The 13,137-nt window shown below is 47.8% G+C and overlaps 1 protein-coding gene across 1 annotated transcript in view; it reads left to right on the forward strand.

Moving 5' to 3' along the window:
- tmem102 (transmembrane protein 102) overlaps nucleotides 1-4,132 on the forward strand; it is an 11,179-nt gene extending 7,047 nt beyond the window's left edge. Inside the window, exons 3-6 of the mRNA XM_079296022.1 lie at nucleotides 594-932; nucleotides 1,640-1,833; nucleotides 1,958-2,170; nucleotides 2,340-4,132. Of these exons, the coding sequence (XP_079152148.1) occupies nucleotides 594-932; nucleotides 1,640-1,833; nucleotides 1,958-2,170; nucleotides 2,340-2,939 (1,346 nt within the window). The 3' untranslated portion in view covers nucleotides 2,940-4,132. The remainder of the gene's footprint in view (nucleotides 1-593; nucleotides 933-1,639; nucleotides 1,834-1,957; nucleotides 2,171-2,339) is intronic.
- Nucleotides 4,133-13,137: the final 9,005 nt, after the last annotated feature.

The following is a 13,137-nucleotide window of genomic DNA, read 5'->3' on the forward strand; positions in this document are numbered from 1 at the left end:
AAAACCGCTCTGCCTTCTTGATATGAAGTGAGAAACGAAGAAGTATGCTCCTCAGTCAGGTTCTTAATTCATCAGCACTAAAATATCAAATTTAGCCGTCTGCAATTCAATAAGTTTATCCCTGTAAATATCCCACAAATGGAAGCGTTGACGATGAGTTTCTGTTGATGCCACTTGTGAGTATCAGTGGCTTTTTCCTCTGGTATTTTGCTTCTGACTCACAATATTTAACACACGCTTAGGTCCACACACATGCTGCTCGGGTTGCGTGCCCATGTAATTGGATGAGGGGAATCGTGTGGAGCTTCGTGCCCTCAGGTGGGGCCTGCCAGTTTGGTCCGAAGCCCCCCCCCCCCCCCCCCCCTGTTCCCGCTGTCGGTATAGGCATCAGCCCGGAGTCATGAATAAATGCAGCGCCTCTCCTAATAAACACTTCTCAAAAGCTTTCCGCTCATTGCTCCTCGCATCAGTAGAGTCATTTCCACACATACCAGTGGCTCTGAATGTGAATTGTGCTGAGTGTGATTCATTTTAGTGTTTTGTCTTACCCCCCCCCCCCCCCCCCCCCATCCCCCATCCCCCAACCCATCCAGGCTTAGTCCAGAGGGTAGACCAGCGCCTACCGGTGGCCAACGAGTACCTGCTGCTGTCCGGCGGGGCCAGGGAGGGGGTCCTGGACCTCAACCCCGAGGAGCTGGGCGACTACGCCAAAGGGGCCGACTTCGACCTGGACTTCACCCTGCTGGTACCGGCCCTCAAGCTCCACGACCGCAACCAGCCCGTCACCCTGGACATGAGGCACTCCCCGCCCTGCCACTCGTGGCTCAGTCTTTGCCTCTGCGACTCCAACGTCATGTCCCGCTGGAGCGTCTGCTGCCAGGAGGAGAATGGATTCCCCATCGAGGAAGACGAGGAGGAAGAGGGAGAAATGAGTGAGTGGAAGGAGCATGATGACTATTGCATGGAAAGAGGGAGCACAGTAAGAACAGCAAAGGAGGGTAAACTACGATCAAAGAAATATAAAGATGGCGCTAGAGAGGAGTGGACACCACGAGGTGATGAAGGTGCTGTCGCAGCGGAGGGTGGAAGGAAAGGGAGCCGATTGAATTTTGTTCGTGTTTCATAAGATGATTCGATGCTGCGATGTGTTTTGCTCAGCGAGCTGCAGCCGAGGCCCCGCTTTTCCTAAAACCTCCTCGGATAGGCGGAACGAGAAATGCCTCCCCAGGTAATGCACGCTGACACATTTGTGAGCGCAACTTCACCGTCGACAGGTCAGGCCTGCGCCGCGTCTTCCTGATTACGCCGCGACATCGAATCGACCACACGCTTTGTGTGCGAGAGCTCCAAGACGAGAGAGTAGCAGCATTTATTGATGTGATTGGCTTTAATTTTCAGCAGATTGGAAAACATTATCCGGTCGTATTGTAACACTTCCCTTTAGGATCTTATGTGACAGTCAGGATTCGGGGACCTTGCTTTGCTTTTGCCAGTAAACTGCACACGACAGGGACTCAAAAGTCTTCTTTAGGGCTGCAAACAACATTCAGTTTGTCCATCAAGGCCTTTGATGAGCCAGACCCCGGTGTGCTGGTCAGTTTGGAGTGACTCAGCATTCATCCCTCTCGCCCTTGCTCAGGTAAAGGCTCCATCCCCTCCCTGGGCTCTCCTCATTCTCTGGATGGATGCTACTTCTCTCCCTCCCTGGTGACGGACTGGTTTTGGGGTGTGGTGAGCAAAGCTGTGGAGGAGCTGAGGCGCAGCCCCCAGAGAGGCATCCCGACCCCGGACCGACTGGAGCGGAACGGACCGCTCACCACCATCATCCTCCAGGTACAGATCGCAGCAAAAAAAACAAAAACACGGAAGACGACAGAATGCTTGTGTCTGAGTCGATTTGTTCTCTGTGGAGTTTTTCTTGTTAACAAACAAGTTGTGTTCGCCGTGGTCCCTGCAGGTGGGCTCCAGCCGGGTGCTGTACGACCTGCTGCCGGTGGTGTCGTTTCGGGGCTGGCCTGCTGTGGCCCAAGGCTGGCTGACCGCCAACCACTTCTGGGATGGTAAAATCACAGAGGAGGAAGCCATATCTGGCTTCTACCTGCTGCCCTGCTGCTCCCCGCTGGGCGGCCGGCCCGACAGGGAGTGGAGGCTGGCCTTCTCACGCAGCGAGGTGAGGCCATTGTAAACGTCATGTTTGTCCGCCGCCTTGTGGTTTAAATCGTCTTCTTTTTCCTCCCACTGCCTTTGTCTGTCTCTCAGATATCCATGTTGAGTTTACCACTGTGTCTTTATTCCTGTTCCTGCCTAATTCATTGGTCCTCTGTCTCTGTTATTACTAGGTTCAGTTGAAGAAGTGCATCCCTTACCCCATGGCCCAGGCTTTCCAAGCAGCCAGAGCCGTGTTAACTCGTATCCTGGCCCGTCCCCGTGCGGGCCTCAGCCTCTATCACCTGCGTACCCTTCTCTTCTGGGCCTGCGATCGACTTCCCGCCGCCTATCTGTCCTGCCCTGGCCCCGACACCCCTGGCCGCCTCCTCCTAGGTCTCCTGGACGACCTGTCTCATTGCATCCTGGGCAAAAACTGCCCAAACTACTTCCTGCCCCAGTGCAACATGCTGGAGCACCTCACGGACGGCCAGGCGCTGCTCCTCGCCAGGAAGCTCGCCCACGTGCGCTCCGATCCCAGCGAGCACCTCCGGGCGGCTCTGGACCAGGCCCAGCAGGCGGGCCAGCTGAAGAAGGAGCTCACGGCGAGCACCAACGGCCACGGCTCCCCCGGGCACCACCTGGCCAACGGCATCATCTCCCCCTCGGAGGACAAGCTGGCGCAGCGGCTGCAGCAGCTGGTAACCGAGAACCCCGGGAAATCCATATCCGTCTTCCTCAACCCCGATGATGTCACCAGGCCGCACTTCCGCATCGACGACAAGTTCTACTGATGCGGAGGAGACGCCGCACCGGAGGGTCGGGGCACCGGGAGGGAACACGCTCCTCCAAAATGTAACGGAGCCTTGCTGCTTGACTGACTCTTTTAAACCAAAAAAACACACACATGTCCTACTCCTGAGACATCACGCAGACGTCGCACAACAGACACAATGTCGCCGAGCGGTTGTCCTCTCCTAACGAGCTGGCCTTAATGAGACTTATCAGCTGGTGCTACGAAGACAAGGGCTGACTTTAGTTGTGTGAAATAAGTCCAGTGGAGCTCAGCACAGTGTGTGTGTGTGTGTGTGTGTGTGTGTGTGTGTACACCTTAGGGTTTTAACATAGTGCATACCTTTCTTAAGACAGAGAGAGAGAAGCTCCTTGATTGCTGCATTCCTCTCCTGTTGTTTTGGATCAGAGTGGGCGATGGCTGAGAGGAAGAACACGGTGCGGCTGATGTAACCGAATGTAATGTTGTGAGGAGAACTGCCGAGTCTCTTTCCTCTGTCAACGACATTTTAGCCCTCCTTTTGTTTATACGCCCACGCCTCGATTCATGGCATCTTTTTTTTTTTTTGTTGAAATTTCAAACAAATCTTTCTCAGGTAATCACGACACTGATCTTTTTTGTAATGTGTATGATTTATTTTTTGGTCTTAACCTACATGTCAATGCCGCTTACATTTCATTAAGTAGTGGAATGTACCAAAGAGCTGCGTTTGAGTGGTCTCGCATCTCTAACCATCTAGTCTTGGTCCAGCTTGATGAATCTTCTGAATGTTCACGTTTGAAGGTCTGGTCACACCAGCATTTCAAACGGCAGAATCAACTCCCAATGGAATCAGCACGATGTGTGGAAGCTGCCGTTTGAGGGGGAGCTGTTAGCTTATTAGCTGTGTTGCACCATCCCATTTCATTTAACCAGCCCCACGAAAGAGGTTTGCAGACCGTTATGAAAAGGAGTGAACGGTACAAACAAGTCTCTATTGTTCTGTTGGGTGGTCGAGCTAATGAATTTGCTAACTGACAATTGGCATCCGTTTCTGTGTTGAACGAAACGAGATCCATGCTCGGTACAGAGGAATGGAAAGAAGCTCGTCGTGAGCGTGCGTGGTTGGGTAGCGTGTTAGCGGTTAGCGGTTAGCTCGCTAACTAACTAGCCCTGCAAGTAATCACTCCCAGAGCTGCAACAATTGGTTGCACTCATACATCGTATGAGATATATATATATATATATATATATAATATATATATATATATATATATTATATATATATATATATATATAATATATATATATATATATATATTATATATATATATATATCTCATACGATGTATTTCCTGTATTGTACAAAGATGTGAGATTTGTTACAATATTTGAGGAATTCTTAAAGCTTTTTTGATTCTTGTTTTCCTGCCTGAGCAGACGGTTGTGTTTGGGTTGTTAAGATCGTCATTTAGAACATATAACCCGACGTTTTGAGATGTGCGTGTAACAGTGTATTGATTGAACAAAAAGAATAGAATATCTTTAGAGTCGGGACCTCGGCTGTTTATCTTCCATCGTCACGACTAAGTCGAGCTACTTGACTGTCAAAATGTCCCACAAAGGGCCCAGCACATCTTGTTGCACATCGTGTACTCGTGTCTATTAACTTCATTTTTGTGGAAACCGGTTTTGACTCGAGTCGTTCTGATAATTGTCCCCGTCTCCTCTGCTTGGTTGGTCTTTTTTAATGAGGTGTGTGTGTGTGTGTGTGTGTGTGTGTGTGTGTGTGTGTGTGTGTGTGTGTGTGTGTGTGTGTGTGTGTGTGTGTGTGTGTGTGTGTGTGTGTGTGTGTGTGTGTGTGTGTGTGTGTGTGTGTGTGTGTGTGTGTGTGTGTGTGTGTGTGTTCACCGAGAGACGAACCGCGCAGCAGGACGCGGAGACAAACACCCAGACGCCGCCCGTTTGAATTTTCCCCTCAGTGGGTGCGTGTTAGTCGCTGGGCTCTATTGTCTCTCACCAGACGGGAGTCATCCACAGGGGGAGGGAGGGAGGTGGACAGGCCCTCCTCTGGTCCTTTTGAAGAGGGGAGATGGGCCTTGCGGGACCTGGACAGCTGCCTCTTTCTGTCATTCTCCCACTCCCTTTCATTTTCTCTCACTCTCGCGGCTCCAGTGTTACTCCCTCCTCCTCCCTTCCTAGCATCCACATTGCTCCTGAGAGGGTTGGCATCTTTCGTTCTCACAGTTCTGGAGATCCAGAGCAACAAACAGCTCCTCCAACCTTATGTTTACACTGATTCGATTAGGAGCTGGGCAGCCAGTAAACGTTGTAGTGGAGACGACGAGTGCAACCAGACGGGCAGTAATGTTCCCCCGTCCACTTCCACTGGTCTGGTGGGTCTCAACGTCAATTTGGCTGAACATATCTGCAAACAAACTGATCTGATGGGGTTTACCAAACACTAAAACGCTGCTCCCCATGTTGGTGCATTAGCAGAGGATAGAACTCTACAAAGCACATGATTGGTTCCAGTTTGCCTAAATGTCAAGGAGGAGGTGGTGGTGGTGGTTAATCGTGGTGATTGTATAGCTGCTGGTGGATCGCTTCTCCTTCACAAAGGTGGATGAATATTTCTTACATCTGCGCTTACTTCTGAATGATTAGTATTTTGTTTGTTTCAGCATCTGTCTGTACTGGTGATTGAGTGTGTGTGTGTGTGTGTGTGAGAGACTTGAACCTGAGGAAAACCAAAGTGTGTTGTTGCAGAATGTGTGTGTGTGTGTGTGTGTGCGTTCGTTCAGCTGCCGGGTGTCAGTTTGTGTTCTCAGCACTTTTTTGTAAGACGGGCTCAAAAGTTCGTCGCCCAAATTGTAGAAGTCCCGCATCGTCCTGAAGAAAGTCGCAGCTTTTATTTATCGGGCAACACAAGTGGAGGTGAAGGTACTTCCTCACTGCCTCTGTAATGTTTGACTGAGAGAGCTGGAAATGTAAAACGTGTCTCACTCTGTACCTTAATGGGCCGAGTTAGACTTTATGAGACACTGGTAACAATCAATGTTTTTCCTTCGTGGTGCACATGAATTAAAAATTCCGTATTTTACGACAGTGTCACTTTTCTAGATATGCAACGGAGCCCCCGGTGGAAAGGCCTACTCTGATTCTAGGAACATCTGCTGTGCAGGGATTGCGTGGGACACGGATGACACTGCTACTCTATTTGTAACCATCACTGTTTGTGTGCTGGAACTTCTGATGTTTCAGATTAAAGTCGACCTCTGTGAATGAATAGCAGACTAAATACGATGAATGTATCGACCATATCTCTGCTCCCTGCTCGAGGACGCCTCAAATCTCACCGTTATCAGCACCGATGTACTCGAGTGCTGAGATCAGAGTCCGTACTGGATCACTCCACAGTTTGAGGAGTTGAGTTTCACAGCTCTATTAATACTTGAGTTCTTTTGAATCATTTTTTTAAGTGCTAATTATTTCCTCTGTATCATGATCTCACGACTGATTTGCTGTGTTTATGACTGTTTTCTGGGCGTTTCTATTGATCAAAGCTTTAGCATGAAATAAATCACTACATTTCAAATCACAGCGCGTGGGAATGTGTTCATTGTTGGCGATACATATTTAATAATGGCTTAGCGTTTATAGAGGAGGCGTCGTCGACTGGTTCAGTTCATCTGAGCTGCAACGCGCGCTGAGTCCAACAGAGGGCGCTCTAATACAGTGTTTGTCCTGAGAGGGTTCACCCGCTCTGTTCTGCTCTGTCACGATGTGTGAGGAGAGAGAGAGAGAGAGAGAGGATGCTCCAGGCTGACAGTGCACACAGAGACACATGCTGTCAGTGTAAATACTGACTTAGCCAATGGTAGTGCAGGACCTGCTTTTACTGTTGGCAATATTTACTATTTATTTTATTCTTTAACGGAGGGTCAGAACTGAGTCCTGCTGATGATCTGTGGACTTTCTTTTGCTTAGGTGTCTCTACGCTGTAACAACTACTCCCAAATATATGCACCTTACAGGACACCGTACATCATTACTATGTTACTTAGGCAGCTGACATTGGGGCGTGGATCATCGATATCGCCTCTCCCTTATGGAACAATCCAGGGCAGATCCAGTCCGTCTTATGATTTATATTGCTCCTTTATATTCTATAAAATAGAGGCATGCCGCTGTATTTATGAAGTTACTGACGAGCCTTAATCAACTCAAAAGTGTATTTTTTTTAAACAAGGCATCATTTTAAAGGGGAAAGTCTCGTTCTTCGAAGAACCTTGACTGGATCTGCACATTGCAGTATAATTAAAGTTTGCAGTATAATTAAAGTGCCCAAAAAGGTTCCTTGAAAAAAATGTTTCTGTCATAAAGTGGTAATCAGAAGCTGAAGCTGTGCATATGCCGAGGCCATTGCGTCTGCAGGCGGTCCCTGACATTTAGACACATTTAGCCATTGTCTGTCATTAGTTATGTGATGATGGTGCCGATGTTTTGGTACAAACACACATATTTCTTTTCTTTTCTTTTTTTTTTATAAAACCCCAAACCACACGCACGCACAGACGGCAGCAATCTGTTGTCTGTTAAACAGATTATGAAGCGAGGAATTTGCCGGATTGTGCGAGTTACAGATGTGCCTGTTCACGCTGTGACCTCAGGAGTGAGTGAGACCATCAAATATGGAACCACAAACTGAAACACCTCAACTCATATTGCATTGCCATGAAATTCGATGCAGAAGGAGGAACTGTGTTACTGGAACTGGAGATCCCTTCAAGAGGCCATCATCCATGCTTTTGAATCTGCAGCACACACACACAGGGGGGCCCCCCTGCTTGATGGAGGTTCATACTGAGTTCCAGCTCATTGTTTAGCTTTCTGGCCCACAAATCCACTGTTTTTAGTTTTGGCCGTCGCAGCAGCTGAAGCTCTAAAAACCCACCTGTTCAGTAGCAACCAGCAGACAGACTGAACGTAGTGGAGCATTTAGCAGCTTCAAAGCAGGATAGTAACATGAGCGTGAATATTAAACTCCCATTGGCCAGGTGGCCCGACACACGACTCTCAATGATTGATAGTGCTGCTCCATTACGTCCGGATGTGTAGATTAGCAACTTTTGCGAACACCTCAAAAGCTGATGATACTGTATGTTCGCCGGTTTAACTTCTTATTTCTTTATGAACAAACACCTAGCCTCACGCCGCAGCTAGCATGGCTGTCGAGTCTTCGTCTTATTTTCATTGTCACGTGTTTTAAGCAATTTCTCATTCGTCACATTCATAAACTCAGCTTGACTTAATGACATTTAAAAAATCTCCTTTTCTCATAAACAGGGGTATAGACCAACTAAGAGAAGGTATTCATGCTTTACTTGGAAAACAAACATCTACAATTCATTTTAAAAAAGCAGACATTTATTTCCATTCAAATGTATTTTTACTGGTACCTCCATCATGCCATCCTTCATGTTAGATGTGTCCACATCGGTGTCCCTTGCCAGTAATTGTGTCCAAATCTCTCTCGTAAATAGGCCACTGTAACCTCAGCCCTCGGGCAGCCGTGTGTGTGTGTGTGTGTGTGTGTGTGTGTGTGTGTGTGTGTGTGTGTGTGTGTGTGTGTGTGTGTGTGTGTGTGTGTGTGTGTGTGTGTGTGTGTGTGTGTGTGTGTGTGTGTGTGTGTGTGTGTGTGTGTGTGTGTGTGTGTGTGTGTGTGTGTGTGTGTGTGTGTGTGTCGCTGTGAATGAGGCCAGGCTGTAACTCCATAGCACCGGGCTGTCTGTCACTGAGAAACTGGGGCTGAACATGTGTTCACCTGACACACAGCAGTAACAGTAGTGAGCTAGTTGAAGAGAGTGCATAAATGAAGAGGGTTGTCTCTGTGTGTGTGTGTGCTCTAAACGTGTCTTCAGAGTCGGGGGGGGGGGGGGGCTATCATAAATCCAGAACCTCGACCTAGAAGCGTTTAGGAAGAAAGGCTGGATGTTGCAACCTCTTAACGCCTCACTTACCTGATGGAGTTCACACACAATCTGTATGTGTGTGTGTGTGTGTGTGTGTGCGTGCAAGACCCAAACCCTCTAATCCCTGTTAGTTTCTGGTGACTGGTCAGTGCAGCACATCCAATCCATCTTTCATCTCTGTCCCCGTTCACGCCTGTCCAGGACAAACCTCCACACACACTCTATTGTTTAATATTCACACCCTCTCTGCCTTCCTCACCATCATACCCTCTGTGTGTGTGTGTGTGTGTGTTAAACTTGTACCCGTGCCAGTGTGCATTAATCTCCATTACTGGATCACGTGTATTAAGAGGTTGGAGGAGGGCGAAAGAGAGGACGGCCAGGAGAGAGGAGCTCTGCATGGTTTTCATGCCGATCACACGCCGCGGGTGTCTCCCCAACCTTGTACCCTTGTGCAGCTTCAGCTGGTCCTTTCTGGCCGAGATGCAAAAAAAAACACACGTTGCTCATAGCTGATTGTAAATCACACATCATTAAGCTGAGAGTTCTCCGTTCGGCTTGGCTGACGCACGTGGAAGAAGACTGTAAAATCCAGGATTAATGCGCTCTTTTGACGGTGCGACCGCGTGCTGCTGTTTTATTAGCTACTATGTATTCTCCAGGAGTTTCCATCACGTGACGTCCTGATGTCTTACTACAGTCCCTCACTGCAGTGTTTTCTGTTGTTTTAGAATCACATCATCAAGATATTGGTCAAAACGTCTTTAAGTTACACTATGCTCTCCTCTTATCAACTGACCCAGGAAAGGTCCAGTGTGTAGCATTTCAAAGGATCTATCAATGGAATATAATGTTCATAATTATGTTTTCGTGAGTGCGTAATCACCTGAAAACTAAGAATCGTTGGTTAGCTTAGAATGCTAACCAACGATGAGCTCCCTTCGTATCCACACAGGGAGCTGGTCCTCTCCGCGGAGTCCGCCATGTTGCACCGCCATGTTTTTCTACGGTAGCCCAGAGCGGACAAACCAAATGCCGGCTCTAGAGAGAAACTTAAATGTCTTTACGTTACCTGAAGGCCACCGTATGTGTCCGACGCGCTGGGGGGGTGAGGGGTGAGTGGAGGGGTATTCAATTGGCTGCAATCTGCAACCTCACCGCGTTTTCACATAAGAAAAAAAAAGCTCCCACTGACTTGACACAAAAATGCAATTATATTTATATTGCGAACGACAAGATCAATACCACTCTCATGGCTATCTGTTGAATATAAAGCTGGTGCAGCAGATGGCTAGCTTAGCTTAGCATAAAGACTAGAAATGGGGAAACAGTTAGCCTGGCTTGGCCCAAAGCTAAAACAGTCAGACTACCAGCTCCTGTACAGCCCATTAATTAATAACATATATAAAATATCCTATATTATCTCATAAATTGTAAAAGTAAAACCGACATTTTACATTTTTCGGGGGATTATGTATGGTACCGGTACTATTTCTTGGCTGGGCGCAGTGACTTTGCCGAACTCTCTCTGCTGGTTGACTGTGACCGAACCCCTTTGCATTCATTTAGATGGTAACATTGTGATCTCGAGACCATATTCATCAATGATTGTGAAAGGCTTTCCCTGTCACTTGCAGAATGGACAACAGGGGCAGCTGATGATGAAACCTTTTTTGGGCAGGAACCATGGCTGCAGCTCCAGGTCAAAGGTCAGCTCTGCTTTTTAAATCCTTTCGGACACCTGGGGCCTCAGCCAATGTTGTGACACGTCGGAGCTGCTGCTCTGATTCATCAGTGGGTCACAATTTCATCTATTGTGTGTGTTAAGCTGAAACTAATCTTCATTGTGCGAGGTATGAACGCCTCACACAAATGAGGGGCCCCATATGTTTGGCTCTAACCTGGAGCAGAGATGCCAAAATGATTTGTTTTTGCGCTCATTGATTTTGACAGCGTGTAGTCGATACTGTTGACTTTGTGGCCGAGACAGAAAAATAAAATCCTCCCGGCTCAAGTTTTCTCACCTCCAGACTCAGGAGAGAAGATGGAAACACAGAGACAGTCTTTGGCTGAGTACGTCCTCCTCCGTGCTGTTCTTGACATCAGCACTTCTTTTTCTCTTGGGGGCAGGACATTAGTTTGGGCATGTCATCAAGTTTGCTGTGATTGGAAGATCTGCTGCATCCGTGTGTGTGTGTGTGTGTGTGAGAGGTTTCATTTCAAATGAGTTAATCTGTGTCACATCTTTCATTTTATTGTACAAGCCTCTTCCTCTCTTCTGTCCCCGCCTCTCTCTTTGTGTGTGTGTGTGTGTGTGTGTGTGTGTGTGTGTGTGTGTGTGTGTGTGTGTGTGTGTGTGTGTGTGTGTGTGTGTGTGTGTGTGTGTGTGTGTGTGTGTGTGCGCAGACTGCTCCAGCAGAAGGTGGTGGTCAGTCTGTTGGCAGTCGATGCAGTGTGTGTGTGTGTGTGTGTGCGCATATAAGAGAGAGAGAGAAAGGAGATGAAGACAGAGCATCACCTGTTGTTTTATTCTTCATACTTCCTTTTTCTACATACTTTAATAATTATGGCTAATTCATTTCAGATGAAGAGTTCAGGATTCTTCTGGGGACACGAGGACAAATGTCTTTTTAAGCACATTTAGACCTTTTAGTCCATGTGGGCTTAAAAGTTGAGGGTCAAAGTTCATTCTTGACGGTGGAAACTGTAGTTTAGCATCTGTTCTGGAGCTTTGTGTTGTAACTTTGTCTCTTACCTCTTCGGCCAGTGAGAGAAATGAATTGGATCTAAATTGTGTTTCTCTCCAGCTTAGACCTAAATTGAGGTGGTTGGTCAGGATACTTAGTGTTTGCTGGTGTAATCCTCATTTTGGCCACCAGACGTTGACGTGGACCACTACCCCATGTCCGAAATAGGACTCATCTATCATCCATGTTTTCTTTCAGATGAGTTTTAGTCGACCTAAGTTGCTGACTCACCTGAAAGAAAACATGAATGCTTTTAAGAATCCGATATCAAGATTAAAATAAATGTTTGCTATTTATTAGGAGAGTAATAAATAACAAACATGCTGTTAAGTGCAAACTTTCATTGAAAGCAAATGGTGGACCTTGTTATGGTTTCAATCATCATTTTTTTATGGCGTGGTCTCACCTGAATGACAGACCACCTGCGACAGCCACCCCCCCCCCCCCCCCCTTCTCTCTCTCTCTCTCATTCCCGCCTCCATCCCCCATTAGCCCTTCGTCTGTGCTGGATTATTCCGCCATTTTATTATTCTCCAGAGAATGCTGACGCAGCGCTGAGGAGTTGTCTTGCGCTGTCTACTCCTAACCCCCCCCCCCCCCCCCCCGCCCCCTCACACCTCTCTTCCGCAGCCCAGGAGAAAAGGAAACGAGGGAGGAAGAAGGAGGCGGACAGCGAGGGAAGCTAACATCCTTGAGGGGCCTCGGAGGAAGAGCAAAAGCAGGCCAACGAAGGCACGTGTGACAGAGCGGCGGACGGGAACGCATTCAACTTCCAAGAAGAAACAGATTCGACAGATGGGAAAAAAGGAGCCGGCAGAAGAAAGACTGACATATTACGGATCCACCAGAGATGTTGGGCCTAAGCTCTGGCACACATTTGCGATCTAAAATAACTCAATCTTCCTTCGCTCGCTAATCTCTCACTCTAAGTCTCTTTTTTTTTCTCCCATCTTGTTCTCCGTCTCCTCAAAACATGCAGTTCAAAGACCTCCCTGCTCCTCCCTTCCTGTTCCCACATTAATTAAAGCCGTGTGTAATTACTATCGTCGAGAAGGGAATCTGAGGCCAGCGAGGAAAATGTGTCACGGCCTCGGTATCTTTGAAGTGAAATTACTTGAGCAAAGTTTGACTGCCAGAATGTGAAGACGCGCTGTATAGCGGCATGCAGGGAAAAGGTGTGTGTGTGTGTGTGTGTGTGTGTGTGAGGGGGGAGGGGGGGGGATTTGAACTCAGCTCACACCTGAACCCATGTGAGGACACGGAGGGCTGAGAGAGTAATGTGTCCCCCCCCACAGAGATCAATAACGACTGCGTGATGTTTCTGTAGCAGAATATTAAAGCCGCGTGTCCTCATTTCATGACCTTCCTGCACATACTTCCCCTCAGCGTCGTCTTCGCTTATTGATGAAAACGGTTTGTAATTATTCATCAGCCGCTGCAGGGACCTGAGGGCATCAGTGTGCAGCCATGGCTGTTGTGTTTAGAAGAGAAAGGAAAG

The sequence above is a fragment of the Melanostigma gelatinosum genome (genome assembly GCF_949748355.1).
Source record: "Melanostigma gelatinosum genome assembly, chromosome: 23".
Classification (NCBI taxonomy): domain Eukaryota; kingdom Metazoa; phylum Chordata; class Actinopteri; order Perciformes; family Zoarcidae; genus Melanostigma; species Melanostigma gelatinosum.